Source organism: Muscardinus avellanarius (assembly GCF_963383645.1).
Source record: "Muscardinus avellanarius genome assembly, chromosome: 18".
NCBI classification, from domain to species: domain Eukaryota; kingdom Metazoa; phylum Chordata; class Mammalia; order Rodentia; family Gliridae; genus Muscardinus; species Muscardinus avellanarius.
This window is the reverse complement of record NC_137804.1, coordinates 8,070,291-8,096,627: the sequence shown is the minus strand read 5'-3', so window position 1 is coordinate 8,096,627 and position 26,337 is coordinate 8,070,291. Positions and strand designations below refer to the sequence as shown.

General features: G+C 63.4%; 1 protein-coding gene across 1 annotated transcript; it reads right to left on the bottom strand.

Moving 5' to 3' along the window:
• NBEAL2 (neurobeachin like 2) lies at nt 1-25,980 on the bottom strand (the record flags this gene model as incomplete). The annotated part of the gene is made up of 53 exons (XM_080715340.1): nt 1-105; nt 187-322; nt 1,248-1,396; nt 1,470-1,628; nt 1,706-1,810; nt 1,905-1,999; nt 2,094-2,266; nt 2,362-2,471; nt 2,551-2,640; nt 3,202-3,318; nt 3,387-3,484; nt 3,573-3,690; nt 3,780-3,889; nt 3,964-4,094; nt 4,177-4,317; nt 4,396-4,520; nt 4,839-4,934; nt 5,018-5,564; nt 5,915-6,050; nt 6,132-6,256; nt 6,439-6,596; nt 6,717-6,866; nt 6,949-7,308; nt 7,387-7,524; nt 7,709-7,868; nt 7,952-8,130; nt 8,840-9,349; nt 9,510-9,595; nt 9,675-9,834; nt 9,989-10,147; nt 10,233-10,386; nt 10,518-10,620; nt 10,735-10,894; nt 11,041-11,174; nt 11,294-11,468; nt 11,585-11,677; nt 11,759-11,841; nt 11,996-12,308; nt 12,490-12,609; nt 12,687-12,819; nt 12,896-13,497; nt 13,859-13,957; nt 14,339-14,422; nt 16,600-16,680; nt 17,216-17,322; nt 17,405-17,687; nt 17,772-17,857; nt 18,531-18,613; nt 18,701-18,819; nt 18,904-18,985; nt 19,078-19,206; nt 19,280-19,368; nt 25,930-25,980. 53 exons carry the CDS (start codon nt 25,978-25,980, stop codon nt 1-3), a joined length of 8,289 nt encoding a protein of 2,762 aa, XP_080571466.1.
• Between the last annotated feature and the right edge of the window lie 357 nt (nt 25,981-26,337).

The following is a 26,337-nucleotide window of genomic DNA, read 5'->3' as shown; positions in this document are numbered from 1 at the left end:
TCAGCGCGCCGCCTCCCCAGGCTTGTACTCAGTCTCCCCTGAGGACACCTGGGAGATTCGCCGCGACGACCGCCACAGCTTCCGCGCAAACTGGCTGCTGCGCACCTGGGGCAGCGGTGGTGTTGGGTGAGCAGGGGTGGGCCGAGGGCCCCGCTCCTGCCCAGGGCACCCCGGGCCTGTGCTCACCTCGGAGGGCTGCCCTCCGCCCACTACAATCAGCTTGCCATCCTCCAGGCCCACCAGCACGTGGCTGCGCTCCTTGGTGACAGCGACGCTGCAGATGGGCACCTTCATGGGCAGCGGAGGCGCGGCCGGGAGTAGTCTGGAGTAGGGGAGGGGTGCATGCAACCTCACAAACTGCCAGGGCTCTGCACCCAGCAGGTGGGTGCACCCTAGTTCCATGTACCCTCTACCCTATTTATTTATTTATTTATTTATTTATTTATTTATTTATTTATTTTTGTGGTGCTGGGTTCCTGGAAACACTTCTACCTCCAGGCTACACTCCCAGACCTATTTTTATATTTTTTTTAAATTTGGAAACAGGGTCTCTTAAGCCAGCGCGGCTGGCTTCGAACCTGCGCGATCCTCCTGTCTCCACTTCCCAAGCGTGGGGATTACAAGCGTGCCCCACCACGGCCGGCTTTTATTTATTTATTTATTTATTTATTTATTTATTTATTTAGTACCAGGGGCACTCTGCCTCTGAGCTACACTCCAAACCCTATTTTATCTTATTTTTTGTGCTACTAAGGATGGAACCCAGGGGCATTCTACCTCAGAGCTACACCCCCCAGCCTTATTTTTTATTTTCTTTTGAAACAAGGTCTCACTAAGTTGCTGAGAGCCTAAGTACTTGAGGCTGGCTGCTAACCTGAGATCCTCCTCCCAAATGTCTCAGCCTCCCAAATGCTGAGATTACAAGCATGCAACTTTTTTGTTATGCAACAGAGTCTTGCTAGGTTGCTGAGAGCCTCACTAAATTGCTGCCACCCTCCTGTCTTAGCCTCCCAAGTACTGGAATTACAGGTGTGTGCCACCCCACCCAGCTTGCGCTCACTCAGAGGACTGATAAAGTGAAACCCTGACACACAGGAGTGCCCACAACAGTGTCACTGAGGGAGGGCACAGTGCTGGACCTAGAAGAACATGCCCACAGACATGGAGTGTGGTGGCTGATGGGCACCCTATGGTCCTGTGCCCGTGACTTCCATGGAGACAGGCAAGACCTCCCAAGCAGGGCTCACCTGTTCAGGTGGAGGATGTGCAAGGCGCACTGGGCAGTGCCCAGCAAAACAAAGTCCTCCACCACCACCAGGGCCGTGGGCTGCTCTGCCAGGGACAGGGACGCCCGTAGCTGTCCATTCACAGAGTACACGTGCAAAGAAAAAGCTGCCTGGGGAGGCGGGGGGAGGTGAGTGTGGGCTGCGGCCGGCCCCAGTCCCCCCCTTCCCAGCCGGGCCCCTTACCTGGGCCCCGGGGCGTTCCCATGAGGAACTCTGCACCACGACCTGGCCTTCAGACCCCAGAGCCAGGTGAGACACGGGGCCAGGCAGCGCAGCACCCGGAGGCTGCAGGGCAGCCACAAACTGGCCCCGGCGAACAGTATGTATGAGCACAGTTCCGTCCTGTGGAAAGGCAGTGCAGGCGCTGGGCAGGGCCTGTGCCCCAAGGCAGCCCCCGCCCCCCCGCACCGGACACTTACCTCGGAGCCAGACACAGCCATGTCCAGCTCTGTTCTGATAGCCACACAGCTCACTGCAGCCTCGTGCCCATACAGTACCTGTGCCGGCTTGGGAGACAGGCCGCCCTGTGGGGAGTCGGCGTGGCTTAGGACTGGCCCCGAGGAGCAGGCCGGGGAGCAGCTAGACAGGAGGAGGAGGGCAGCTCCAGGCCCCGCCCACCTGCTGCAGGAGCCGCCAGACCATGCACGTGGTGTCCCGTGAGCCTGAGATGAGGTAGATGCCGCAGGTGTCCAGGGCAAGGCAGGTCACCACATCTGCACGGCGGGTGGGGGGGGGCAGGACAGCGTCACCCAGACCGCCTGCCCAGGCAGGCCTGCCCAGCCCTGTCCCTGTCCACGCCGCGCCTACCCAGATGGCCATGCAGCTGGCTCAACAGCTTGCCCCGAGGCAGCGCCGTCACCCGCAGGCTGCCGTCCCAGTGGCCGCCACTGAAGAGCAGCTTCCCGTCAGGGGCCACGGCCAGTGCTCGTCCACTCACGCCGCTGCCCGGCATCCAAGGGCCGCTCAGCAGTTTCTGTGTCCTAACCCGGGAAGGGCGTGGCGGCTGAGGCGGCCCCTCCCTATGGAGGGGAGATGACTGGGTGCTCACCCACCTGCCCGCAGCCCTCTGGCCTACTTGGTGCTGCCCATGTTGGGGTCTTTGTTGAAGCTGAAGTAGTTGCTGATGTTCCGGTCATACGGCAGCCAGCTGTGGGTGCCCAGCAGCCCGTTGGCACTCACTGTCACCTGCAGGTGGGTGGGGCAGAGGTGGGTGTGGGGCGGCAGGGCCAGGGCGCTGAGGTGGGGCCCTGCCCAGCACACTCACCAAGAGGTCAGGAGAGCCCTGGGTGATGAAGGAGTGGGGCTGTCGGTGGGGGACCAGGGCTAGCACCAGGGGGATGCCCTCGCTGACAACCTGCAGGGGGAGCACAGGCTGGCTGGGCCAGCTGCCGACCAGAGGCCTGGCGCGAAGACTGCGCCCTGGGGCACCGCCCCGTCTCTGCCCAGGCGTGGCAGTGCAGATGTCCCTCCAAGACCTAGCCCTGAAGGGACTGGTAGGCACAGAGGAAAGACACACCAAAGGTGGGCGAGAGTGGGCTGGACACCAAAGAGCCTTCCCAAAGGCCAAGCTTGGGCTCCCTTGCCCTTCCCAACATTGCTCCCAGGCCCCATAGCCCAAAGTCAGAACACGGGAGGAGGGGAGCCCAAGACCACCAGGCCTGGGGGCAGTGTTTGACGATGCAGGCAGGAAGGGGTGCCAGGCTGGATGCCTCACCCTGACCTCCACGTACTGTCAGAGCCTGCTTCCGTGAAGAAGACTCCCCTATCCTGTGTTCCTCCCATGCTTAGCTCACTGTCAAGGTGCCTTTAACTCAGTCCCCTTGATTTACTATTCCCATCTGCCCCTCAAGGTGGGTCGGGACAGCAAGGCCAACCCATCTCATGAGGCAGGAAATGGAGGGCCCACGCCTCCCACCTCAGCAAAGAAGGCCTTGAGCTGGTCCAGGTGCTGGAAGATGCTGGGAGGGCTGGGGTCCAGGCGCGCCAGGCGATGGGCTGCTTCCTCGGCTGACAGCCGGCTCGGGTGAGGCTCCTGGGGATGAGAGGCCGCTCAGCACCATGGCGTGGGCTCCTCGGCCCTGGCCCTCCAGCCAGCCTCACCTTCAGCAGCTGACAGGGCGTCTGCCCAAAGTTGCTGATGATGCCCTCCAGAGCCTTCCGTTCACGCTCGTCAGCCACGTGGTCCAGGTCTACGGCCCCTGGCAGGGAGACAGAGCAGAGAGGTCTCTGCCTGTGCCCTCCGCATCCCCCTCTGGCCCCGGCCCGGCCTCGCAGCACACTGCCCACCCTCGTAGGTGCAGTAGTAGAAGACGTTGAGGGCCTCCTCAGCCGCTGGCCCGCGCTGCTTGTAGCCAAAGATGAGGTCGATCCACTCATGCAGGTGGGCGGACACGTACTCTGACTCCTGGGACCAGGGAGGGTGGTCAGTCCTGGGCTGGCCGACTCCTCACCATGAAGCCTGGCTGCCGGACACCTGGGTGGTCCCCTCCTCACCAGAGCCTGGCGGTGCAGCTGGATGAAGTCCTCGGGAGAGCTGGCCCACGGAGGCAGCACCACGTCACCCACCTTCTCGTTGGTCAGCTGGAGGCAGCCGAGGTCGAAGCCTGCAGAGGGCCGGGTCAGCGGTGTCCCTGCGCACCCTGCCCATCCACCCGTCCATGCGGCACCCCTGTGCTACCATTCTGGTTCTGCAGGAAGTCGGGGAAATAGAAGAACTCCGGGATGAGCTCCTTCACGTCTGCAGGGCTCTCCAGCCGCGCCTGCCAGGCGGCCGCCACCGAGTGAAACTGCCGGTCAGAGCAGTCGAAGCTGGTGGGGACACGGGCCAAGGTGAGGAGAACGACGTCCGGGTGCAGGAGGACCTGCTTCCCCTGCGTGGCACCCCGCGCACCGGCCACTCTGCAGCTGGACATGCAGAGAGGTGAAGGGCTCCACACGGATGAGGTAGTGCATCACTCCCGCCGCGTTGGAATAGTGGGTGCCGTAGTGGAACTTGTCGATGGTGCCGGCCGGGTCCTCGAAGCTCTCGTACCTGGGGCCGCAGGTGAGGGGTCGGAAGAAGCCCCTTCCTCGCCCAGCCCGCCCTGCCGAGCCCTGCCCACATGCTCACTTCTCCCGCACGAGCTGGGCATGCTTGGGGTTCACCACACCGATGGGTTTGGACAGGTCCCGGAAGACAGCTGGGTTGCTGAGGTCCAGGGTTGGGGACACGTAGTCCTGCAAGACCCAGGGGAACTGGCCGCCCACCCGGGAGAGGGACTGCATGAGGGCTCTGACAGCTGCCTGCCCGTTGGAAGATGAGCATGGAGCCTGCTCGCAGGCGGGGCACCATGTGGAGGGGTGCCCGCAAAGCAGGCGACTGTCCTGTCTAGAGGTTCCCTGCAGGGAGACTAGCGGGGGTGGGGGGCGGCAGGAATAGGGGCCAGGTCATACCCACAGGACCAAGCTCAGGACTTTGCCCAGCCCAGGTGCCTACAGCTGGGGCTGGAGGACCAGAGAGCTGGTGGGAGCGGACCCTCACCACAGGCATGGGGCTGCGGGGCAGAGCCTCACCACAGGGTACTGAGACAGGTCATTATAGGTCCGCCCGGCAATGGTGTTCAGTTGCATCAAATACTCAAAGTTGGATATTTCACGCTGCACCCATTTCTGGGGTGGGGGCAGGAGACAGAGGTGAGTGGTGAGTCCGTCCAGCACCCTCTTCCCCACTACCGTCCAGTCGGGGCTCTCACCTGGGTCAGGCCTGAGGCCCGCAGCATCTCCTGGGGGGAGCGGCTGCTCAGGTAGGCTTGGCTGGGGGGGCGCAGGCGCAGAAGCCAGGAGTATACCTGGTTCCGAACCTGGGTGTGGGTCAGGGGAGGGCAGGGCTGGGGCCTGGGGCCCTGGCTGGGCGAGGGGGCTGGCGTCCCGGCCCCCTTGCAGGGGAAGTTGAGGAAGCAGTTGGCCTGGTCGATGAAGAACAGCTCAAGTGCTGAGCGGCGCAGGTTGAAGCGTCGCAGGTGGACCTCACGCAGCTGGGCCAGGGGGCGCCGGAAGTCATGGCCAATGCCTGTAGGGGTCGCTGGCCTCAGCCTCACGCTGAGCCACTCCTCCCGCCCCACCCCTCCACCGGACGCACCCTCCTCGGTTTCCACGCGCTCAGGACTGCCATCATAGAAGTACAGGTTCTGTGTGGTGATCTCCAGCAGTCCCGGGACCACAGCCACCACGGTGACCAGCTGGCACTCGGCCGACAGCACCAGCTTTTCCCGCTGCTCGTCCAGCTCCCCCACCTCAGTCCTGGAGGAGCACCCTTGGTTGGAGGCTCTGGCACCCCTCCTGACCAGCCCATGGGCCGCTTGCTTCAGGTGGCAGTCACGAGGTACACAAGCTGGTGCCCCGAGAAAGGAAGCAGCTGCCCAGGTGGGTGCCCACTGCCCACCCACCTCCGCGGGCCCCCCCAGCCCTTGGCATTGCTCTGCCCGGCTACTAAAGACCAGCCAGCTCTGCTGGACGACCCTCCCAGCCCGCCTGATTTTGGACAGGCGTTGGGGGGACAGACATTGGGCAGAGGCAGACACAGCCCTGACAGCCAGCCCTGGAGCAAGGTGCTCAGCTGGAGCAGCCCTGAGCCCTGGCCGCCCACTCACGGGGTCTCTCCAGCCGCCAGCTCATCCTCGCCCAGTGAGTCCTCCTGCAGCTCCTCCGCAGGGGTGCTGACTTTGGCCTCCTTGGTCACAGCCAGAGGCAGGGAGGCCTCTTCTGTGAGCATGAGGGGGGCCTCACCTGCAGGAGGCCAAGAGCGCTCAGCCAGTGGGCCTTAGGACAGGAAGGCCCTGGAGAGGACCCGCTCAGCACTCTCCTTACCCAGGTTGTCCCTGAGGGCACTGGCTTCCAGGTGAGGGTCGAAGTTGTGGTTGGGTACCAGCTTCAGGCGCATGCGTGAGTATGTCTCCGCGCTGGACAGCTTCCAATGCAAGGGCAGGGGGTCCCTGTGACAGCCCAGGGGTGGTCATGGATAGGCACAGCTGCAGGCCCCCCTGCCCTGCAACCTCAGAGCCCAGCCCCTGCCCCTCTACCCCACCCACCTCAGTGCCCAGGGCCCGCCCCTCTGCCCGGCACCTCTCCCACCTTGGCACCCAGGCCCGGCCCCTCTGCCACATGCCCCACCCACCTCAGCGCCCAGGCCCCACGGGGGCTGGAGAGCTGGCGCCACAGTGCGCCCCAGTGCAGCAGGGCGGTGGAATGCTGCGCCGCCTGCTGCTTCAGCACCGCAGCGTAGCGCTGCCCCTCGAGGCGCGCCCGCCGCTGCACCGGCTCCAGCACCAGCGCCTGCGGGGAGAAGGGGGGTTCAGTCTCTCCGCTGGGCACCGCTTCCCTGCTCCCGGTTTCCCCGCTGCAAGTGTCACTTGTCCCCTGGGGACAGGCGTGGGGGGCTCCTGGACCGCACACCTGGAAAGCCCTCCGACTGTGGGCGCGGTCGCGCTGGCGCCGCTGCCCACTGCTCATCATTGTATCATAGCAGGCGTTCCAGAAGCCTGACATGAGGTCGTGGCTCTTGGCATAGGTGTCCATCTCAAACTGTGACATGGTGGGCTGCACCTGCGGGATCGGCACGGAGGAGACCAGTGTTGGACGGACGTCCCGGCCCGTGCTTCTCTTCCTGGGCCCCACCTCCAGGCACCTGCTTGTCGATGAAGTGGCGCCATTCCGCGGTGGCGCAAAAGGCCTGGAAGTCCTCGAAGAAGGTGGGGCTGCCGTTGGTGGGTGGGAGTGAGGGCAGCCCCCACTGCAGCCCCAACGGCCCATAGGCCCGGTCCAGTAGCGTGCGCACCAGGGGCACCAGCCAGGAGCAGCGCTCCGAGGCCACAGCAGCTGCAGACCGGGCCCCGGTGTGCTCGGCGGAGGCTTCGGGCAAAGAGGTGCTGAGCGCACGGGCCAGCGCCGCCTCCAGCTTGGAGAGCACGTAGCAGGCCTCCTCCCGGCGGGCTGGCACTGCTGTCTGCAGCAGCGTGTGCAGCTTCACGTAGGCCTGCGCGTGCAGCTGTGGACACAGCGTGAGGAGCAGCGTGAGCTCCCCCAGACCCTCCAGCAGGACGCTGCCCCATCACCCTGCACTCACCTGCGGGTCCTCCAGCAGGATGTAGCCAAGCACAAGACGCAGACCTATCTGCGCCATCTCCCGGAGGTCGGCAGTGCTGTTGGCCAGGTGCGGCCAGGCGGCCAGGCGGTCCAGCAGGCTGCACACCCCTTCCAGCAGCTGAGCGCAGATGTGTTCCAGGCGATGTTGCCACACCGCGGGAGAGTGGAGGTAGAGACTGAGTTGAGGGCCAGCAGGGCTCGTGCACGGGCAGATCCATGCTAGGACACCTGTTCTGAGCCCCGAGGCCTGGCCCATCCTCCAGACCACTCGAGCAGGGGCTTTGCCCTGGGCACAGCCTCACCTTCTCGCTCCACAACTCCTGGTTACCGTGGCCCTCGGCCCACAGGAAGTCCTGCAGCAGGCGCAGCAGCCAGAGTGCCTGCTGGGTGAGGCCGGCCAGCGCCCCGGCAGGGGCCTCCTGGACGTCTGTCAGGGCGGACTCTAGCATCATCTCCAGGAGACTGGGTGGGCGAGGGGCTGGTGTCTGCCTGGCTGCCACCCTGGCCCCTGCCCAAGACCCTCGGCCCCACCGCCGCCCTCTTACCTGCGCTTGATGCAGTCTGGGGGACGCACGAGTGTAGCCGAGGCCCCCAGCTGGGTGAGCGCCGAGAAGACTTGGCCGCGCTCACGCCAGGCAGCCTCATCACTGCCCTCCACGCCCCGCCACGTCACAGAGAACAGCACGTTGGTGAGCAGGTTGCACAGCTCCTCCTCAGGGGCTTGCTGCGGGCAGACAGGCAGCAGGCTATGGGCCAGCTGGCCGCCCCTGCCCAGCTCGGCCACGCTGTCCGCCGCTAGCGGGCATGGTGGGGGCCAGAGCACTCAGCTGCAGCCAGCCTGGACTCCCCAGAGGAGCTGAGGCACTCACAAAGATGACCCCGCAGTCCTCAAGACCAGTCCTGGCTTTTTGTTGTTGTTGTTGTTACTAGGGATGGAACCCAGGGGCATTCTACTTCCGAGTTACACCCCCAGCCCTATTTTTTACTCTTTATTTTGATTTTGAAACAGGGTCTCACTGAGTTGCAAAGGGCTTCACTAAGTAGCTGAGGCTGTCTGCAAACCACGATCCTCCTGTCTCAGCCTCCCCAATGCTGGGATTACAGGCGTGCGCCACCACACCCGGCTCCCTAGAACTCTCTTGAAAAACACTGTTGGAGGAGCTGAAGCTAATCCCCAGATTCAGCAGCATAAAGACCTTGGTGCTACCTGTCCTTGGGCCCTACAGAGTCTCCCGAGTGCCCCTCCAAAGCCTGGCTGGCGTCCCCCATTCCGGCTCACCCTGTCTCAGGACACCCCAAGACATAACTACAGAGGAACCATGAGGGCAGCTCCAAGCAGGACCAGCAGTTATCGGGCCGTTGTCAGGCCCCAGCGCAGCCCTGAGTCCCAGGCGCGTCCTCCCTGAGTGCCACGCTGCGGTGGGCCACCTCACCTGGGGGTTGCTGGTATTGGAGGCATCGTCTCCACTGAGAGTGGGCCCTGGGAGGCTGCCATCCTCCAGCACGTTGGACAGACTGGAGCTGTGGCGACCCTGAGCGGCAGGGAAGGGCCGAGGCCCATCCAGAGGGGAAGGTGTGCCAGGCTGGCTGGCCGGGGTGAGGGTCCCGCTGCTGCCACCAGCACCAGTGGCATTACTGGAGCCCACACTGGCCCGCTCTAGGCCCAGGCCCAGGTCAAAGGGCATGCTAAACGGGGAGAGAGCGTGGTAAAAGGCATCGGGGTCAGGGCAGGGGCCCTCGGGGGGCAGAAAGACGTCCCCGAGCTCAGCAGATGAGTCAGTGGGCGGTACAAGCAGCACTGGCTCCGGGGAGGTGGGCAGCTCTGGAGGGCCGGCAGCCGCGGCCGACTCCAGGATGTACAGCCGGGTCAGCACGTCCTGCCAGCCGGCCTGGCGGGCCAGCAGGTGCACCACGTCTGGCTGTCCATAGATGAGGTGGAAGAGCTGCCGGGCCAGGACACAGCAGGTGAGGCCAGTGGACGGCCTGCCCAGGCCTTGTCCCTGGCCTGTGCAGCAAGGCCCCCAGACGCCTCAGCAGCCCCACAGACAGAGGTCCTGAGGACGGGAGCAACCTCTGCCCCCTGAAGCTCCGCCTCTCACTCACCTGACGACAAACGTCCAGGCGGACGCTGAGGTCAGCGTGGAGGGTCAGCTGCAGCACAGCCATCAGGTCGGAGAGGTCAAGGCAGTCTGGAGAAATGGCTGGAATGAGCCTGAGGGCACTCTTCCCCCTCTGCCTGGCCTGCCTCGTGGCCCCACCTGGACGTACCTGCCCCCAGGAAGAGCTTGTAGAGGCCCTGGCAGAGCTGGGGGGGGACGGTGCCCTCAGGCAGGCAGGCCACCAGGCCCTGAAGACCGCTGTCCTGCAGCCGCAGCCGCTGGCGGCTCCGATCTGGCAGCCGGTCGTTCTGCTGTAGTCTGCGCAGGATCTGGGGGGGGGGGGGGAGGGCGGCGGCTGTCACCACAGGAAGCGCTCAGGTGTGAGGGAAGTCACCGCGTGGTGCGGGTGCGTGGTTCCAGGGGCATCCAGCAGAGCCGGCTTCGTCCCCGGCAGAGGCCCCCAGGTGTGGCAGGCTGGGGTACCTTGCAGACTCGGTCGGGCAGCAGCAGGGAGGACCCTGGCCGCACCAGCAGCGCCAGCAGCACCTCCAGGTTCCCTGGTTCCAGCAGGACGAGAGCCACGGATTCCTGAGCCGAGGAGCCCTGAAGCAGGGCCAGCAGCAGGTCCAGGGCGCCCAGCACCTGGGGACACAGCAGTCCATGCAAGCTGGTCGTGCACTCCAGTCTGCCCTCGCCCGGGCCTGGCCTGCATCCACCTGCAGCCTACCTGGCCATCGTCTTCCACAGCTGCCAGGAAACCCAGCAGGACCTGCAGGTCATCAGCAGAGAAGCTCCGTGCCAGGAATTCCCGGGCCAGGCCCAGAAGGGAGGTCTGCACGGTGCGCAGGTCGTCGGCGGCAAGGTGACGCTCCCGTTGGGGGCTGGCACAGAGGAAGTCCACGAGAGGGGAGGGCCGAGGTCAGTGGGCGGGCGACGGTCCAGTGCAGCGCACATTCTCAGGGCCAGGACTGCCGTGCCCACCCCTGCTGCCCCGGGGCTGGCCCAGGCTCACCCATAGTGGGTGCGGAGGGTGTCGAGGATGAACTGGACACCATACTTCTTCCTCAGCTTTTGTCTGTGCTCTCGGACTATGCTGGACATGTACTGGATGTGCCCTGAGTGGACAGCGGCAGAGGCCCTTCAGGTCCTCCTGGGCGGGGCCCGGCCCTCCCTGCCAGAGCTCCAAGGCGGCTTCCCGCCCGGCCCCGCGCCTGGAGCCCCATACCCACCGAGGCGCACAGCAAAGTCGCTGAGGCTCCAGAGGGGGAAGCTGAAGAGCAGGTGCTGGTAGAGCAGGAACGGGAGGGGCCCGCTACCCTCGGCGGCCGCCTGCTCCATCAACAACTGAGCGGACATGAGCACGTGCGTGTCCATGGCTTCGCTGGGCACCTGGGGCGAGAGGCGTTGGGTCGAGCGGTCAGCCTCTGCTGCCTGCGTCCCTGGCCAGGGCCGCCCTTCTTGGGTCCCTCGCCCAGCCCAGCCTTCCAGCCCATCCAGAGTCCATTGTCCCACCCCATTCAGACAGGCAGGCCCACCTTGCGCAGGAGGGCCCCCACGATGGCCGGCCCCTGGCACTGCACCAGGCTCTCCTGGTTCACGGGGTGGCCCTGCAGGAAGTTCCGCAGCATCAGCAGAAAGGCAGCCACCGCGTTCCTCTCCATCCGCTCCTCTGTGGCCACCAGGGAGGGGACAGAGCTGGGTCCAAGGCTGGCCAGCAGCCATGAGACCCACGCCCTCCACCCCCATAGTGTTGAGGCTCGCTCTGTCTCCAGCGCCAGGGGTGCTTACCTGTAGACTTGCCCAGAGGGAGGAGCAGGCCCTGCGCGCTGTGGCCAGAGGTCAGTTCTGGCCCCACCAGGTCGTGTGTTTCGGTTGGGCCTGCCTCGGCCGCTCGGGGGTCAGTGGCCACTTGCTCCAGGAGAGGCAGCAGGGCCCCCATGCCCCCTACACAGTTCACCACGTCCTGGGGGAGGAAGTGGTGATGGGCGGCCCTGGGGTCATCCAGTCTGGGAGGGCTCCAGACAGCTTCCCAAGTCCCCACAGGGCCAGGCGTTGCCTTCTAGCTGCGTATGCACAAACCTTCACGTCCCACGTCTCTACCCTGTGGCCCGTCAGGCGACCATCCAGCCCGTGGCTGGGGGACAGGTCCAGGCAGATGTTGTTCTTACAGGCCTGGAGGCAGAGGAGCAGAGGCCCGTGTGGCAGCCGGGACAGGCGGGCAGCATGGCTGAACCGCGACCCGACCCCACTTACCTGAGGTGAGTAATGGAGAAGGAGCTTGGTGCTGAGCTCCTGCAGCTCGCCCTCGGGCTTGAAGGGCGCCGGCTCGTTGGGCCCTATGGAGGGGAAACTTCAGACCTCACAGGGCCTCTGGCTAAACCCCACCGAGCCTCCCTCCTCCCTTCCTGAACAGAACACCAGAGGCCAGAACTCGGGGACACCTTCGGCCCCCACACCTGGCCTTGGGGCTGGGCAGGGGGTGCTACGTACCCAAAGCACACAGGGCCTGCAGGGCAGCTGCCGGCAGGGCTTCGTGAAAGATGGCCACAGCGCCCAGCTGACCCTCTAGGGACGTGGGGCTACCCCAGCGGGTGTCCTGGGTACCAGCCAGGGTAGAGCTGACGCTGCCTTCCTGCACGGAGGGCACCTGCCCAGCCCCCCAGCCCAGCCCCGTGGAGGCTGGGACTGACTGGGAGCGGGCGAGGGAAGGGTGGACGTGAGTGGGGCCAGCGGGCCCGGGCAGCCCCGTGGTGGTGGTTGTGGTGCGGTGCCCTGCAGAGCCGATGCAGCAGGAGGAGAAAGGCTGTGGGCAGGCGGGGGCCGATCAGATCACAACAAGACCCGCGCCCCTTCCTTCCACAGGGAGGGCTCACAAGGCTGGTCTGAGGCCCGGGGAGGGGTGGGGGACACGCGAGGCCCTGTCCTGTCCCCCGTGCTCCAAGTCCCACCACTGCCCGTGACCTCCCCAGCCCTGCCTGGCACACCTCACTGAGGGAGGGGCAGCGGAGAGGCGCTGTCTTGATCAGATGGCCATCTCTGTGCACGCGTACCAGGTTCTGGCTGAAGGGACGGCGCCCGGGCACGTGGACGATGGCCACACAGTGCTGAAACAGAGGCCCGGACATCACACAGGCTGGGGCTCGGTGGGCTCCCCGCCGGCCACGTGAGAAGGCAGGCTCACCCAGGTGGAGTCGGCAAAGGACACTTCGGGCAGGCTCACAGTCAGGTACTCCTTCCGGGTGCACACAGCCACCACCAGTGTCCCGGCCGCTGTGAAGAAGGCCTCGAACCCCGCGCCACTGCTGGAAAAGAAGCTGGGGGCAGGCCCGCAGGTTACGCCCCTGTCTCCGGCTCACCTGGGCAGGGGCCCCAAGTCCTGCAGCTACTCACCTGTACAGCTGCTTCCGCTGGAGGGGCCGAGGGGCAGCTGGGGTGGCCGCTGCGTCCGTGGGGTGCAGACAGAGCCAGGCGTGGAAGGTGAAGCCAGGCCCCGGCCACCGGTGCACCAAGGGCACCATGATGCCGGCCATGCTGGGCGTGAGGTCGAAGTAGCGCAGGGCACGCGGGGGGCCCTGGGGCCGGGCCATGCCCGACAGCGCTCGGACGATGGCGCCCGCGTGTCTGGCCTTCGCGGCCTCAGTGCTGCTGGGCCCCGCGTCCAGCCCAGAGGCCGAGTGCAGCAGGCGGCGCAGCTCCCGGGGCCTCAGCGACACCCGGCCCAGTGCCTGCAGCAGTGCCAGCAGCTGCTCCTGGCAGCGGGTCCCCAGGGACATCCCCGCGCCCAGCGCCTCCAGCAGGGAGCCCACCAGGCCTGCCTGCACGCAGGTGGCACGGCTGGCGGCTGAGCTGTCACAGAGCCACCGGAGCCGCTGTGCCAGGAAGAGCCGCAGCTCAGCTGTAGGCAGTGCCGGCAGCCACTGCACCAGCACCAGCAGGGGCTGCTCGTTGCGGATCGGGGGGACGGGGCAGGCACCGTGGTCGCCCTCCACAGCCTGCAGGTGGAGAGAAGGTGGCAGTGCCTCAGCAGTGCGGGGCTTCCTGCTTTAGCTGAATTGCCAGGGCATGAGAAAGCAGCGTGTGCCACCCCATCCCACCCCGCGCGGCCTAGGAGCCCCCACAGACAGGACCCTTCAGCACCGTCGGGCTGACGCGCCCCAGCTACGGCCCCCAGGACGGGCCTGGCTCTCTGACACGCAGGCTTCCAAGGCCCAGAGTCAGAGTCCTCAGCCCAGGGACACAGGTGTGCACGGTGGGCCTCAGGTGCCCTGCGTCGACAGTCCCTGGGCACGGGGCTGAGGCCTCCCCACCCGGGGAGACCTGACTCGGGCTCAGATGCCCAAGCTCCACTCTCACCATGTTAAGCAGCTCTTGTAGCAGCCGAGGGGTGGGGGCCCCGAGACTCTGCAGGACCTCCTGCAGGTGCGGGTAGCCGACACGCTCCTTGAACACCTCCTGCGGAGTGCAGCAAGAGCATGTAAGTGTGCCTGTGGGCTCCGGGACTGGCAGCCCCTCCAGGGGCACCTGCCAGGCTGCCTTCCCTGGCTCTGCCCATGGGTCATAGCACTAGTGGGCCTGGGGGCAGCAGAGGGGTGGGAGCCTGGCTCACCTCAGAAGGCTGCAGGTGGTGGTCAGCCCACAAGTACCCTTCCCCCTTCTAGCCCTGACCCATCAGCTTCAGGCAGTCATGCCCTCACACGCCCAGTATGCCAGCTGCACCCAGAGGGCAGGGCCTCCACCTCCCAGTGCTTGCTTGGCCAGGGAGCAGGACTCTTACAGGCCAGTGCTGGGCACACGTGGTCAGTCGCCTCCCCTCTTCCCCTCCCACGGCCTCACCTTGGCTGAGGGGGAGCCGCTCATGACGCAGGTCAGCACTCTGACCACACGGACCGTGATGGCATCAGTGTCCTGGTCCAGCACCTTGGGGCAGGGGCAGAAGGAGGTGAGCTCTCAGGGCGTCCCCTCTCAGCATTGCACTGGTGAGGCCCGCTCAGATGGGAGGCCTGGAAGGAGCAGGCTGCGCCCCAGCCTCCCACCCCCCGACCAGACATGTGTGTGCAAGCAGGCCAGCAAGTGCCCGTCACCCGTGATGATTGACAGGGTGGGGGTGAAGGCATAGGTAGTCAATCACAGTGTGAGAACCAGAAGAACCTTCGAGACCTTGAAGTCCTGCCTGGCCCCTGCCCTAGGTCCAGGAAGGGGAGGCTGGCTCAGCCTGGCGGGACCTGACATCACAGGCCTGCTGCTCACTCCCTGGCCCTCCCGAGCGGGCAAAGGGTGGCAAAGGCTCTGGAAGACGGCCAGCAGGTGTTTGGCCAAGTTAGGCCCTATGGGGCTCTTAATTTTAGCCCAAGTCCCCGAGTGTGACCTCAAGGAAAGTTCTTCCTGATCCAGGCCTAAGTTACAGAGGGTGGGGTAGGCAAACAAGTTGGATAGAGCGACTGCCTAGCACCAGCAAAGCCCCAAATTCAAACCCCAGCACCATGAACCAATAAGGAGGAAAGTCATCTGAGTGTGGTGGTATACACTTTAACCAAAGCACTTGGGAAGCTGAGACAGGAGGATTGCTGGTTCAAGGCCAGCCTCAGCAACTTAGCAAGATTTTGCTTCAAAATTAAAAAAATAGGGCTGAGGGTACAGTTCGAAGGTAGAATTCCCCTGGGTTTAATCCCTAGTACTAGCCGGGCGTGGTGGCGCACGCTTGTAATCCCCGCGCTTGGGAGGCGGAGACAGGAGGATCGCGCAGGTTCAAAGCCAGCCGCGCTGGCGTAAGAGACCCTGTTTCAAAAATATAAAAAATAGGTCTGGGAGCGTAGCCCGGAGGTAGAAGGGCTTCCAGGAACCCCAGTACCACCAAAAAAAAAAAAAAAAAATCCCTAGTACTTCCAAAAATATTTTAAAAAATTAAAATTGAGCCAGGTGTGGTGGCACACGCTTGTAATCCCCATGCTTGGGAGGCGGAGATAGGAGGATCACACAGGTTCAAAGCCAGCTGCACTGGTTTAAGAGACCCTGTTTCCAAATAAAAAAGTATAAAATAGGTGTCTGGGAGTGTAGCCCGGAGGTAGAAGGGCTTCCAGGAACCCAGTACCACACACACACACACACACACACACACACACACACACACACACATACACATTAAAATTGAAAAAAAAAAGAGCTGGAGATGTAGCTTGGAGGTAAAATCCCTTCTGGGTTCAATCTCGAGAACCAAATATAAGTAAATAAATGAATCAGTGTGCAAAGTTGAGCCAGACATGGTGGCGCACACCTGTACTACTCCCAGTACTTGGGAGGCTGAGATAGAAGGACCACAGGTTTGAGGACAGCCTCAGCAAGTAGTAAGACCCTCATCAATCTAGTGAGGTTCAGTTTCAAATTAAAAATAAAAACCAGAGCTGGGATTGTAGTTTAGAGGTAGAATGCCCCTGGGTTTAATCCCCAGTACCAAAAAAATAAAAGTGGCTGGGGAATAGCTCAGTGGTAGAGCACTTGTCTAACACATGCAAGGCCCTGGGTTTCATCCCTAGTACATTTAAAAAAAAGGGGGGGGGGAATAAATATAGGCACATCACCTTGCCCTGCCTTCTTTCTATATGAATAGACACACGGGTTCTTGGAAAGCGGCCACCTGCAGCGGACACTAGGGCTGCCCCTGAAGACAAGGCTGAGCAGGGGCTCCGGTGCAGGTGTGGGCCCGGCTGGCACCTACACTCCTGATGGCCCAGCGAATCGAGGTGCGGAGCCATGCTGAGGGGCTGGGGCCCCAACCCCTCTGAAGTGGGCAGAAAGGACCACAGCGCCTCCTCTGAGGACCTAGGCCAAATCCAGGAGCGCCCTGGCTTCCGATTCCCCTCCGAGAGCTGGAGCTGAGAGTTTCGAAGGTTCCTTCTGGTTCAGCAGAGCAATGCCCCAGTTCCCAATCTTAACTCCAGGTGGGTGCTAGATCACATCCTGCCCCAGTCTCCAGGATGGGGGCCCCCACTGCCAGGCCTGGCATGCATCTACTCGCCCCCCCCCCCAATCTGGAGCACACGGCAGGCTTTAGAGGGTGCCTGGGTTGGTGCCTGAGCTGGCCAGCCCCAGGGCGGTACCTTCTGGACATCGGGCTCGGTCAGTAACCGGGTAGCCAGGTCACTGTCCCCCTCAGGGGGCGCCCGGGCTTGCAGGTACAGCTGTGGGGGCAGGGTGGAGGGGAGGGCAAAGGAGAGAGAGGAGGAAGGGGAGGGAGGCCAGTTAGTGCGCGACGGGCAGCTGCCAGGGCTCTGCCCCAGAGAGAAATGGCATCTGCGTCCCAGGCACAAGAACAGGTGGAGCCACACCTCCCCGGTGCACCCGAGGCAGCTGGGTCCGGTAGCCTGTGCACTGGGGTCAGGACAGCTCCCTTGCAGCCCCAGAGCAGTGGGGCCTCACCTGTGCCCCAAGCCTCCTGCTGAACACATACATGATTCCTCGAGCAGATTATAGGCCCCGCCCACTTTTCTGGATTTTTCTTTTTCTTTTTTGCAGTAGTGGGGATGGAACCCAAGGATATTCTACCTCTGAGCTACACCCCCCAGCCCTACTTCTTATTCTTTACTTTGAAACGGGGTCTCACTAAGTTGTGGAGGGCCTCGCTAAGTAGCTGAGGCTGGCCCCAAACCTGAGATCCTCCTGTCTCAGCCCCCCAAGTCCTAGGATTACAAGTATGCACCACCATGCCCGGCTCACCTTGCTGTTCTGAATCAGGCGAATAAGGTGTTCGAAACAGTTGTTGCTGAGGAAGGTGGCTTGCAGCACTGGTCGGTCCTCGCAAGCCAGCATCTTGGGGATGGCATCTGCGCAGGGGCTGGTGTCAGGCCCTGCCCGCCCCCATCCCTCTTGCTGCCCCTCCCCAGAAGCCTGGGAGCCCATACCCACCAAGCATGCTGACCCGCAGGGTGACAAGGGCCTCTTCGGGGCCTGAGCTTGGGCTGGCTGGCCAGTCGGCATTAAGGACGTGGAAGTAGCCCTCCAGCAAGGCGCGGAGCTCGGGCCCTCGGGATGGGGTGCGGCTGGCATGCAAGACGTGGACAGCGCCCACCAGGGCCTCCAGTGCCAGGGGCACTAGGCGGGGGTCACGGGCTGGCCCACGGCCCCAGCCCCGAACCACACCCAGCAGGCCCTGCACAGAGCCGGCACTCAGCGCCCTCTGCCCGTTCTCCTGCAGGGGAAGGCAAAGAGGGGCATGGGTAGGAGCGTGGGTAGGGGCAAGGCGACACACCCGGCCTGCTCGCCTCCCGCCTACCTTCCCTCCTGCGAGGACAGCGCCCAGCAGGTGAATGAGCCGCAGCAGCAGCGTGGGAGGCAGGTGCCGGGCGTCCTGCAGGCTCTCTAGATGGTGGACGAGCGGGCGTGACAGGGCGAAGGCGGTGGGCCAGGGAGTACAGGGCAGGTGAAGCCCTGGCTTGGGTGCGGGTGGGAGCCATGCCAAGAAAGAGGCTCAGGCTGAGGGAAAAGGCCTCACTCGGATCAGGGCTTGAGGGGCTCACTGCTCCAGGTTGGGGACTGTGAGGTCACAGCGCTCCCCAGATCCTGAAGCCCACACCAGGCCCCAGGGTGAGCACACGCCCCTCTGCTGCTCCAGCACCCCGGGCTTTAGGTTCTCAGATGCAAATCTGCTCCCTCAGCCCTGTGGCAGCTGGAGAGCCCCTGGCCTGCTCTGGGGACCCTGGTATCTATCACACAGATGCCTGCCCCTCCCCCGCCAGTAACTCCACTGAGGACTTTCTGGGGCTTTCACAGCCTCCTATGTGGGAGGACCGCCTGGCCGGGCTCCAGTCAAGCTGGACAGGATGCCAGGCCCTGGACCGGAGCCCCGCGGGCAGAGGGACCAGCGCCAGGGCACAGGTGGTTGAAAGCTTTCCCCTGGCCCACCTCTCCCTTCACTCCTGGCTCCCACTGTGGCTTTCCCGGGTCCACCTACAGCCTGGGGTTGCTGTCTGGTGTCTGAGGTCAGGAAGGGGCCCAGGCCTGGGGCGGGGCGAGCATGCAGGGAGGGCCTGACCTTGGAAGAAGGTGCTGAAGTCCCTGGGCAAGGCGGCAGGGGGGAACCTGTACTTGCTCTTCTCCCTAGAGCTGATGACTTCCCTGGAGGTGTGGGGCGAGGTGAGGCCAGGCACCTGGCCTCGCCCCCCCACCCGCAGGGCCAGTCCCAGCCTGAGCGCCGGGTCTCACCCGCTCTGCTGGCGTCGCCAGGTCTGGTAGGGATCGAGGAGGCCCTCACAGAGGAGCAGAGCGTGGAGGGCCACATTCTCCAGCTGGGCCCCACGGCCCTCCTGTGGGGGGCCCTTCAGCTGTAGGCATGGGGAGAGCGGACGAGGTCAACCCTCTCACTGGCAGCCACGGCCACCCCGCACTGCCCAGAGGGCCCGCCTCACCTGTGCCACCAGCCCAGTGAGCAGAGCCAGCACCCGTGGCACCAGCACCTGGCCCCAGCCTGCCTCCACGTTCTCCAGATTCCTGGGAGGAAGACGGGCAGGTCACGCTTCCGCCTGCCCCCTCTGGCCCACATGTCCATGCCCACCCCCTGGGGTGGGAATGGGAGGTGCCACCTGCAGAGGAGGATGAAGAGCTTGAGCAGCAGCAGGGCTTGCTCCAGGTCCCCCAGGTCCAGCTGCTCGGCCAGCACATGCAGGGCATCCGGCGGCAGCAGGGGCACTTCCGCTCCAGCCTCCTCCGGCCTGCGGGACGGAGTGTCACTGCGGTGCCCAGGCCCTGGGCTTGCCCAGCCCCTCCGTGCAGAAGCATCCTCACCTTCGTGGTTCCAGAGAGGACAGTGAGATGCTCTTGCCAAAGGCACCCACGAAGGCCTTCAGCCACTGCTGCAGGTAGCCCAGGTCCTTCTGCAGGGGCGGAGCAGGTGGTGGCAGGCAGCGGAGGTGTGCACCAGGGACGGCGGCCAAAGGTGCAGGTGGAGGACAGGAGGTAGCGTATTAGGACTGGGCTGGAGACCCCCAGCTCACCCCACCCACCTGTCCCCAGACACCCACACAGGCTGACACTGGCAGGCACCCTGAGTGGGGTGTGGCTGCGGCCCACTCTGGTGCCCAGGCTGAAGGTCTCCAGATACCTGCGGCCACTACCCAAAGCCTTGAGCTGGGTCCTCTGGCCACTTTCTCACACTGAGGCCGCGGCCTCAGGGAGACATTCTGGGCTGTGGACCCCAGGCACAGGTGCACCACTGGACGGCACTCCTGCACACCCCAACCTAGGCTAGCATCCTGCAGAAAGCCATCTTGCCTGGGGTGCTGCACCCTCCCTTGCTGGTTACCTGGACCCCGGGCCCTGGAGCCGGTTCCATGGGTGGGCAGTGGAGCCCAAGGGTCAGGGCCCCGCTAGGGAAACTTTGGTGCTAACGGGAAACGTCTCCTCCCGCCCCGGCTGGGGCAGGAAGCACAGAGTCACGGTGGGGGAAGGGGGCCACTTCCTCCCGGCAGACCGCAGGGATGTGGGGGGGCAGGGCACCCTGGGCCCCGCCAGAGACTCTACGAGGGGCCCCCCTCTTAGGGAGGGGCCCCAGCGGGAACTGGTTTTGTGCGCAGGAGGTCCTGAGTTGGGGAGCCGGTTCCCATCCCTGCAGTTGCAGTACCCTCCAAGCGCAGGGGCCCGCACTTCCCGGGGGCCGGCCTAAGGCTTTGACCCAGGGATGATATGGAGGACTCGCCCATACCTTGACCCCTCCCATGCCCTGGCCACCCTACCTGGCTCCAGACCAATCTGAAGTCCCGCCCAGGGATGGAGGTGGGAGGAGGCCCCAGTGGCTCAGAACCCTGCTTCCTCCCAGCTGGCCCCACCCGGAGCTCCTAACCAGCAGACCAGAAGGCCAACCGCCCAGGCCTGGACTGCAGGAGAGCGAGGGCCCAAGGCTGCTCCCAGAGGCCCTGACCACACACCTATGGGCCCCCAAACCTCAAGCTCAGGCCGGAGTGGACCCCAGTGGACTGGGGCAGGCCCCAAACCTCAGGCAGAGCAACCATACCAAGGATCCCAGCACCATCAAGGAGAGACCCAAGTCCAGGCGACTGTCAGTTACCGTTGCTGACCACCCTCTGCTGAAAAACAGAGCTGGGGTGTGACTCTGAGGTAGAATGCCCCTGGGTTCCATCCCCAGTACGGCCAAAGAAAAGGGTCTGAGTTACTGCGTGCTGGCCTTTTTTTTTTTTTTTTTTTTTTCTTTCTGAAACTGGGGATGGAACCCAGGGGCATTCTACCTCTAAACTACACCCCCAGCCCTAATTTTTAGTTTTTATTTTTGAAACAGGGTCTCACTGAGTTGCCAAGGGCCTCACTAAGTAGCTGAGACCGTCCACGAAGCATGATCCTCTGGTCTCAGCCTCCCGAATGCTGGGTTACAAGTGTGCCCACCTCGCCCGGCCATGCCTGGTCTCTTGAACCCAGGATCCTCCTGTCTCAAGGAGTTTGGGGTTCCTAACCCAAGCCCACCCCAGTGAAGCCAGTCACTTCTCACCAAGCTGTGGCATCTCGCCAGCTGCACCTGTGCTGAGCACCTGAGAGCCCACATTCCAGCATCCCCCCCCCCAAAAAAAAAGGCGTGACTGCTGAGCCCAGCACTCCAGACCCTTGGTGCAACCAGGACCACTCTTCCAGCCTCTACTCCCTTCCTCTGATTCACATCCCCCGCCCAGGCCTGCCACCCCACACCCCAGTGCCTCTGTGACTTGGGCTTCTGGTATTTAAGCAGGAACCTGGTACCTCTTTGGGGCCACGGCCAGGTAGGCCTTCCCAGGCCTGGGAGGGCCCCTCGCCCGCACACTTCTGCTTTGGTCCCTGGAACCACACCCTTGGCTTGTCCAATCCTGCAGACTCCCAGCAGGTCAGGGCTGAACTGGGTTCAGGGCTGGGGCGCTCCAGGCAATTCAGGGGCTCTGGAGAAGGGACAGGGTCTCTGAAGCACAGAGCCCGCCAGTGTCCCACCTCCCCAGCTCTCCCCTTTGTGGGAGGCCTCAGGTCGGCTCTGGCCTGGTCCACGGCTTGAGGCCTGGTTTTGGGGTGTGTACCACCTGCAGCAGCCAGGGTCCTTAGGTGGGCAGTGCTACGTGCCAGGGCCCAGAGCCCAGAAGGGGCTGGAGTTCCCCTTGCCCACTTCAGAGCCGGCCCGGACCCTCCCCGTCCTTCCCTGCTCTGACTGGGGACACAGGCGGACCACAGCAGCCCAGCCTCAAGCTGACTGGACAGGAGCAACATTAGTGGTCAAGTGCAGCCCAGGGCTCGGGCCGCCCACCTTTACAGGCACCGTTTAAACCTGAGGACCTCGTAATATCAACCCCTCCTGATTTATTTTATTTTATTTTTTTGTGCTGGGGATTGAGCCCAGGGACATCCTACCTCCAAGCCACATCCCCAGCCCTACCTTCTTTTTCTTTTTCTTTTTTTTGAAACAGAGTTCTCAGCCAGGCGTGATGGCGCACACTTGTAATCTCAGCATTCAAGAGGCTGAGACTGAGGGATGGTGGTTTGTAGACAGCCCAGCTACTTACTGAGGCCCTCCGCAACTTAGTGAGACCCTGTCTCAAAATTAAGACTAAAATATAGGACAGGGTATGTAGCTTGGAGGTAGAATGTCCCTGGGTTCCATCCCCAGACCCACAAAAAAGAAGAAGAAGAAGAAAAAAAAAAAAAAGAAACAGAGTTCTGCTAGGTTGATGAGAGTCTGGTTTTTGTTTAGACTGCCCTTGAACCTGCAATCCTCCTGTCTCAGCCTCAGGATTACAGGTGTGTACCTCCTGACTCTCCGCTGTCTCTTCATTTTTAATTTTTATTTTCTTTAGTTTTTGTTACTTGGGATTGACCCCATGGGCATTCTAGCTCCAGGCTATACCACTAGCCCTATTTTTTACTTTTTATTTTGAAACAGGGTCTCACTGAGTTGCAAAGGGCCTCACTAAATAGCTGAGGTTGTCTGAGAACTGGAACCCTCCTGTCTTAGCCTCCCAAATGCTGGGATTACAAGTGTGCACCACCATGCCCAGCTTAGATTTTGATTTTGAAACAGGGTCTTGCTGAATTACTGAGGCTCTGGCCTAGAACTAGTGATCCTCCCGTATCAGTGTCCCAGGTCACTGGGATCACATGTGTGAGCCACCGTGCCTGGCTCTGCACAGTTTTTATGTTTTTTTTTTTTTTTTTTTTTTGTACTGGGGATGGAACCCCCAGGGGCATTCTAGATCCAAGCTAAGGAAGGGGGCATCCTCAGCAGCAGGTGGCTCCTCACCACTGCTGGGGGAGGGGCGGTGAGAACCCCATCTCCAGACAGACAAGCAGAAAGCAGGTAGGCAGAGTGGGTTGGTCCCCAGCACCAGGAGGAGAGTGGCGCTGGCTGTATCAGGAGGACTGGAGGCCAGACTTGGAGGACCCAGGCCGTGAGGTGACTGGGAACGTGGCAGCGGCCGGGACGCCTAAGAAGAGAGCCTGTGTGGCCCCTACCAGGAGAAGGGTCACTGAACAGGAGACCTTCAGGTCTCCACAACCCCGAGGGCTTAACCCTCCCTTGGCCCCATCACTGTGGAAACAGAACTTCCTTCCAGGGTCCCCACGGTGACTGGCCCTGTTTCCATGGGGACCCACACTTCAACATCAGTTCCCCAGTTGCCATAACAACTCCAGGGATTGCCAGCCCCTCCCCAACCCTGGCTCCATGATGCTCTCCCATCACCTCCTCCCTCCCTCTTGGGTTGCCTTGGCAACAGAGACAGGGAGGAAAAAAAAACAGTTTTCTGAGGTGTAAGGGGACCACACACCCAAGAAGCAATTCCACCTTTCCGGGACCCCTTTTGAGAAGGTAAACTGAGGCCCAGAGAGAACAGGAACCAGCTAAGGACTGGGGTGGCAGAGGGCCTGGCTAGGTTGCCAAGAAGCAGTGAACTCTGGGATCTGGGATGAGGGGCTGGGGGAGGGCTGGGCAGCTAGAGGTCACCTACAGCTCCGACCCAACCTCCCCAACCTCCGGAGCCCTCTTGGGTCCTCCACGCATAGTTGGAGAGTTCAGCCTGGACTTGCCACAGGCGGCCCAGTGTTTGCCCTGCTCTGACCTCTGCGACCCTGAATGCCCTCTGCGACCCTGAATGCCTTCTGCGACCCTGAATGCCCTCAGCTCCAGTGGCCCCCTTTCCTGGGGCAGCTTTTGAACACATCCCTGCTTCAGGTGGGAGGAGTGGTCTGTTTGCAGGCTATGCTGCTTTAGCTTTTACATGCTGTCCCGCCAGCCCAGCCCAGCCCCCTTGTCCTCTCCTAACCTTCTTGGGTCCTTCCTGGGGAACTGGGTGGGCTCAGGGCTTTCTGGAGGTGCCCGCCATCCACCAGCTTCCTGGGCTCTGTCCTATCCCCACTCCCAGCCCCCTCATCCTCTGCCCCTCACTACACATGGGGTGCCCATGGGGTGCCTGAATGCACACAGTACAGCACACAGGTTAACACCCCAGGCAAAGCCCACCCAGGAAACGGCTTGGGCTGTCCCCGGTGAAGCCCTCCGAGGCTCCCTGCGCAGACTGAAACCTCTGGGTAAAGGCACTCTTCTGATGACCTTGGTAAGACCCTGCCTTGGTTTCCCCAACCAGGACCAGAGAAGCTCCACTTTCAGCCTGAGGTTCAGGAGCACTTTGTCCCCCACCCTCCAGAACTGCGAGGGCCGGCCCAAGCCGGGGGTCCTTTGGGGAGGCGAGGGACAGGAGGGCACTCCCCTGTCCTGGCCAGGCCCACAACTGGGGAAACGGGTTTGCCAGCTGATGTCAGCTCCCTGCTGCAGGGAGGGGCGCAGGTGCTACTGGCTGGGCGTGGCTGACTGAGGAGGGTCTCTGAACATCACCTTCCTTTCGCTCTCCTTGCCCCCAGGGACTAGAGGGCCCTAGCAGAGTTCAAAGTTGCGGTGCAGCCATCCCTTCCCGGGAGCCCAGCACCGAGGGTGGGACGGTATTCCGGTATTCGGTATTTGGTATTCTGGGAGCAGCCTGGGACGGTATTCCGGTATTCGGTATTTGGTATTCTGGGAGCAGCCGGCAGGAAGGCAGTTGGGCAGCTTCCTCTCCCCAGGCGGCCGGCCCCACCCGGCTCCAGGGTTTGCTCTCAGTCACATCCTGGATTTGTGTGCCTGGCCCCAGGCTGCCCCCTGCCTGCCCAGGCTGGCAAGGCTACCACCAAGCAGCCTGTACTCCATGCCAGCTCCCTGGTGAGGAGCGGAGCGGGGCCAGGCACAGGTGAGTGCTCAGTGCGTCCTGAGGTGTGGGGGAGACCACCCCAGCTAGAAAGGGAATTTGGAGGCACCACGTTAGAGGTCAGTCCTGGGAGTTCGCCTCTGGACACCCAGCAGCCTGCCGCGCAGCCTGAAGACCCAGCACTAATGCCCCTCGGACTCCTCACCTGCTCCAAGACCTCATCACCTGGTCACAGGTGAAGAAACTGGACATCTAAAACCTGCCCAGGGCCACAGGCTCTCAGAGGGCGGGCCCAGAGAAGGCTCCTCCAGACCCTTGGCTCCTTCACAAAGACAGTGGGGAGTGGGCACCTGTGCCCTGGACAGCCATGGTGGCTACCCTCTACAAAGGCCAGACAGTCCCCAAGGCCAGGCTGTGCCAGCCAGACAGGGAAGTAGAGGGCTGGCACGCAAAGAGTTTGGTCCGGGCCACACCGAGAGGGCTTCTCTTCACGCATGTCTGCCAGGGGCTCGGGCCTCCCACACCTGAGTGGACAAAGGCTGTAGCCAGATGCTTGGCCGCTCCTGGTAGACCACAGCCAGTCTCTTCACAGAGGGCTGAGCATGAACTCCCCAGTGACCAGACATGCAGGGTACAATGCGACATTGTACCCTGGGCACACCTGAGCCAGGAGCACACCGCCAGGCAGGTGAGGAGGGAGGTGCCCCGCGAGCTCTCCCTGCTCTGAGCGCAGGAAAGTGGGGACGCCAGGTCAGTCACTCCCCTACCTTCTGAAGGGGAGGGGACGGAGTTTCAGAAGCAGGCGGGGAGCTCCGGAGGAAAGGGCCTCTCTCCATCCCTAGCGCCCAGCCTCTCCCACCTTACCCCCAGAATGGAGGTGGCCCGGGTTACCTAAAGACCCCAGGGCCTCATCACTGCCTCCTAGGGGGCGGCCTGGGTGCCCCAAGTTGACTCCTAGGGGGACATCTCCCCACTGCCACTGCAGGGGCCCGGCCCACTCAGACCCACGGGCTACCGCCGGCCAACCGGCCTGGCGTCCGCGTTCCCAACTGAGCCTCCTTCCTCTCTGGACCTGGCCAGCCCCTGTTCCCGCCAGGCCTGCTTCCCGGTTATGAAGGGGGAAGCGTCCCCGCGGCGCGCCACGGAGGGCTGCCCGAGCGCTGCCCGCCAGGTGTGAGTCCGGGCACGCACGTGTGCGGGGCCCGGCGGCGCGGGGCGCAGGTGCAGCGGGCTCACCTGCGCGTAGTAGAGCAGCCACAGCTCGTAGAGCCGCTCCGAGGCGGCCATGGCCGGACCGGGCTCCGGCCCTGCTGCGCGCCACCTGTCGCCGCCGCCGCCGCCGCCTCCGCGCCGCCCGCCGGCTGCCCCCGGCCAGGCCCATGGGCGGAGGGCGTCGATCCGGGGCGGGGCGGGGCGGGGCGGCGCGGGACAGCGGCCGCCTGGGCTCCGGCCGCCGCGCTGAGCCGCCGAGGCCGCCCGGACCGTGCGGAGGGCGGGGAGGGGAGGAGCCTGCGGCCGGGCCGCCCGCCCGCTCCGGGGAGGGTCGCCCGCCGCGAGGGTCCGCCCCTGCGCGCCCCCTGCTGCGGCGCTGTCCACGCGCAGGTGCTGTCCTAAGCGCTTGGCGGGGAGGCCCCCCGGCCCCGC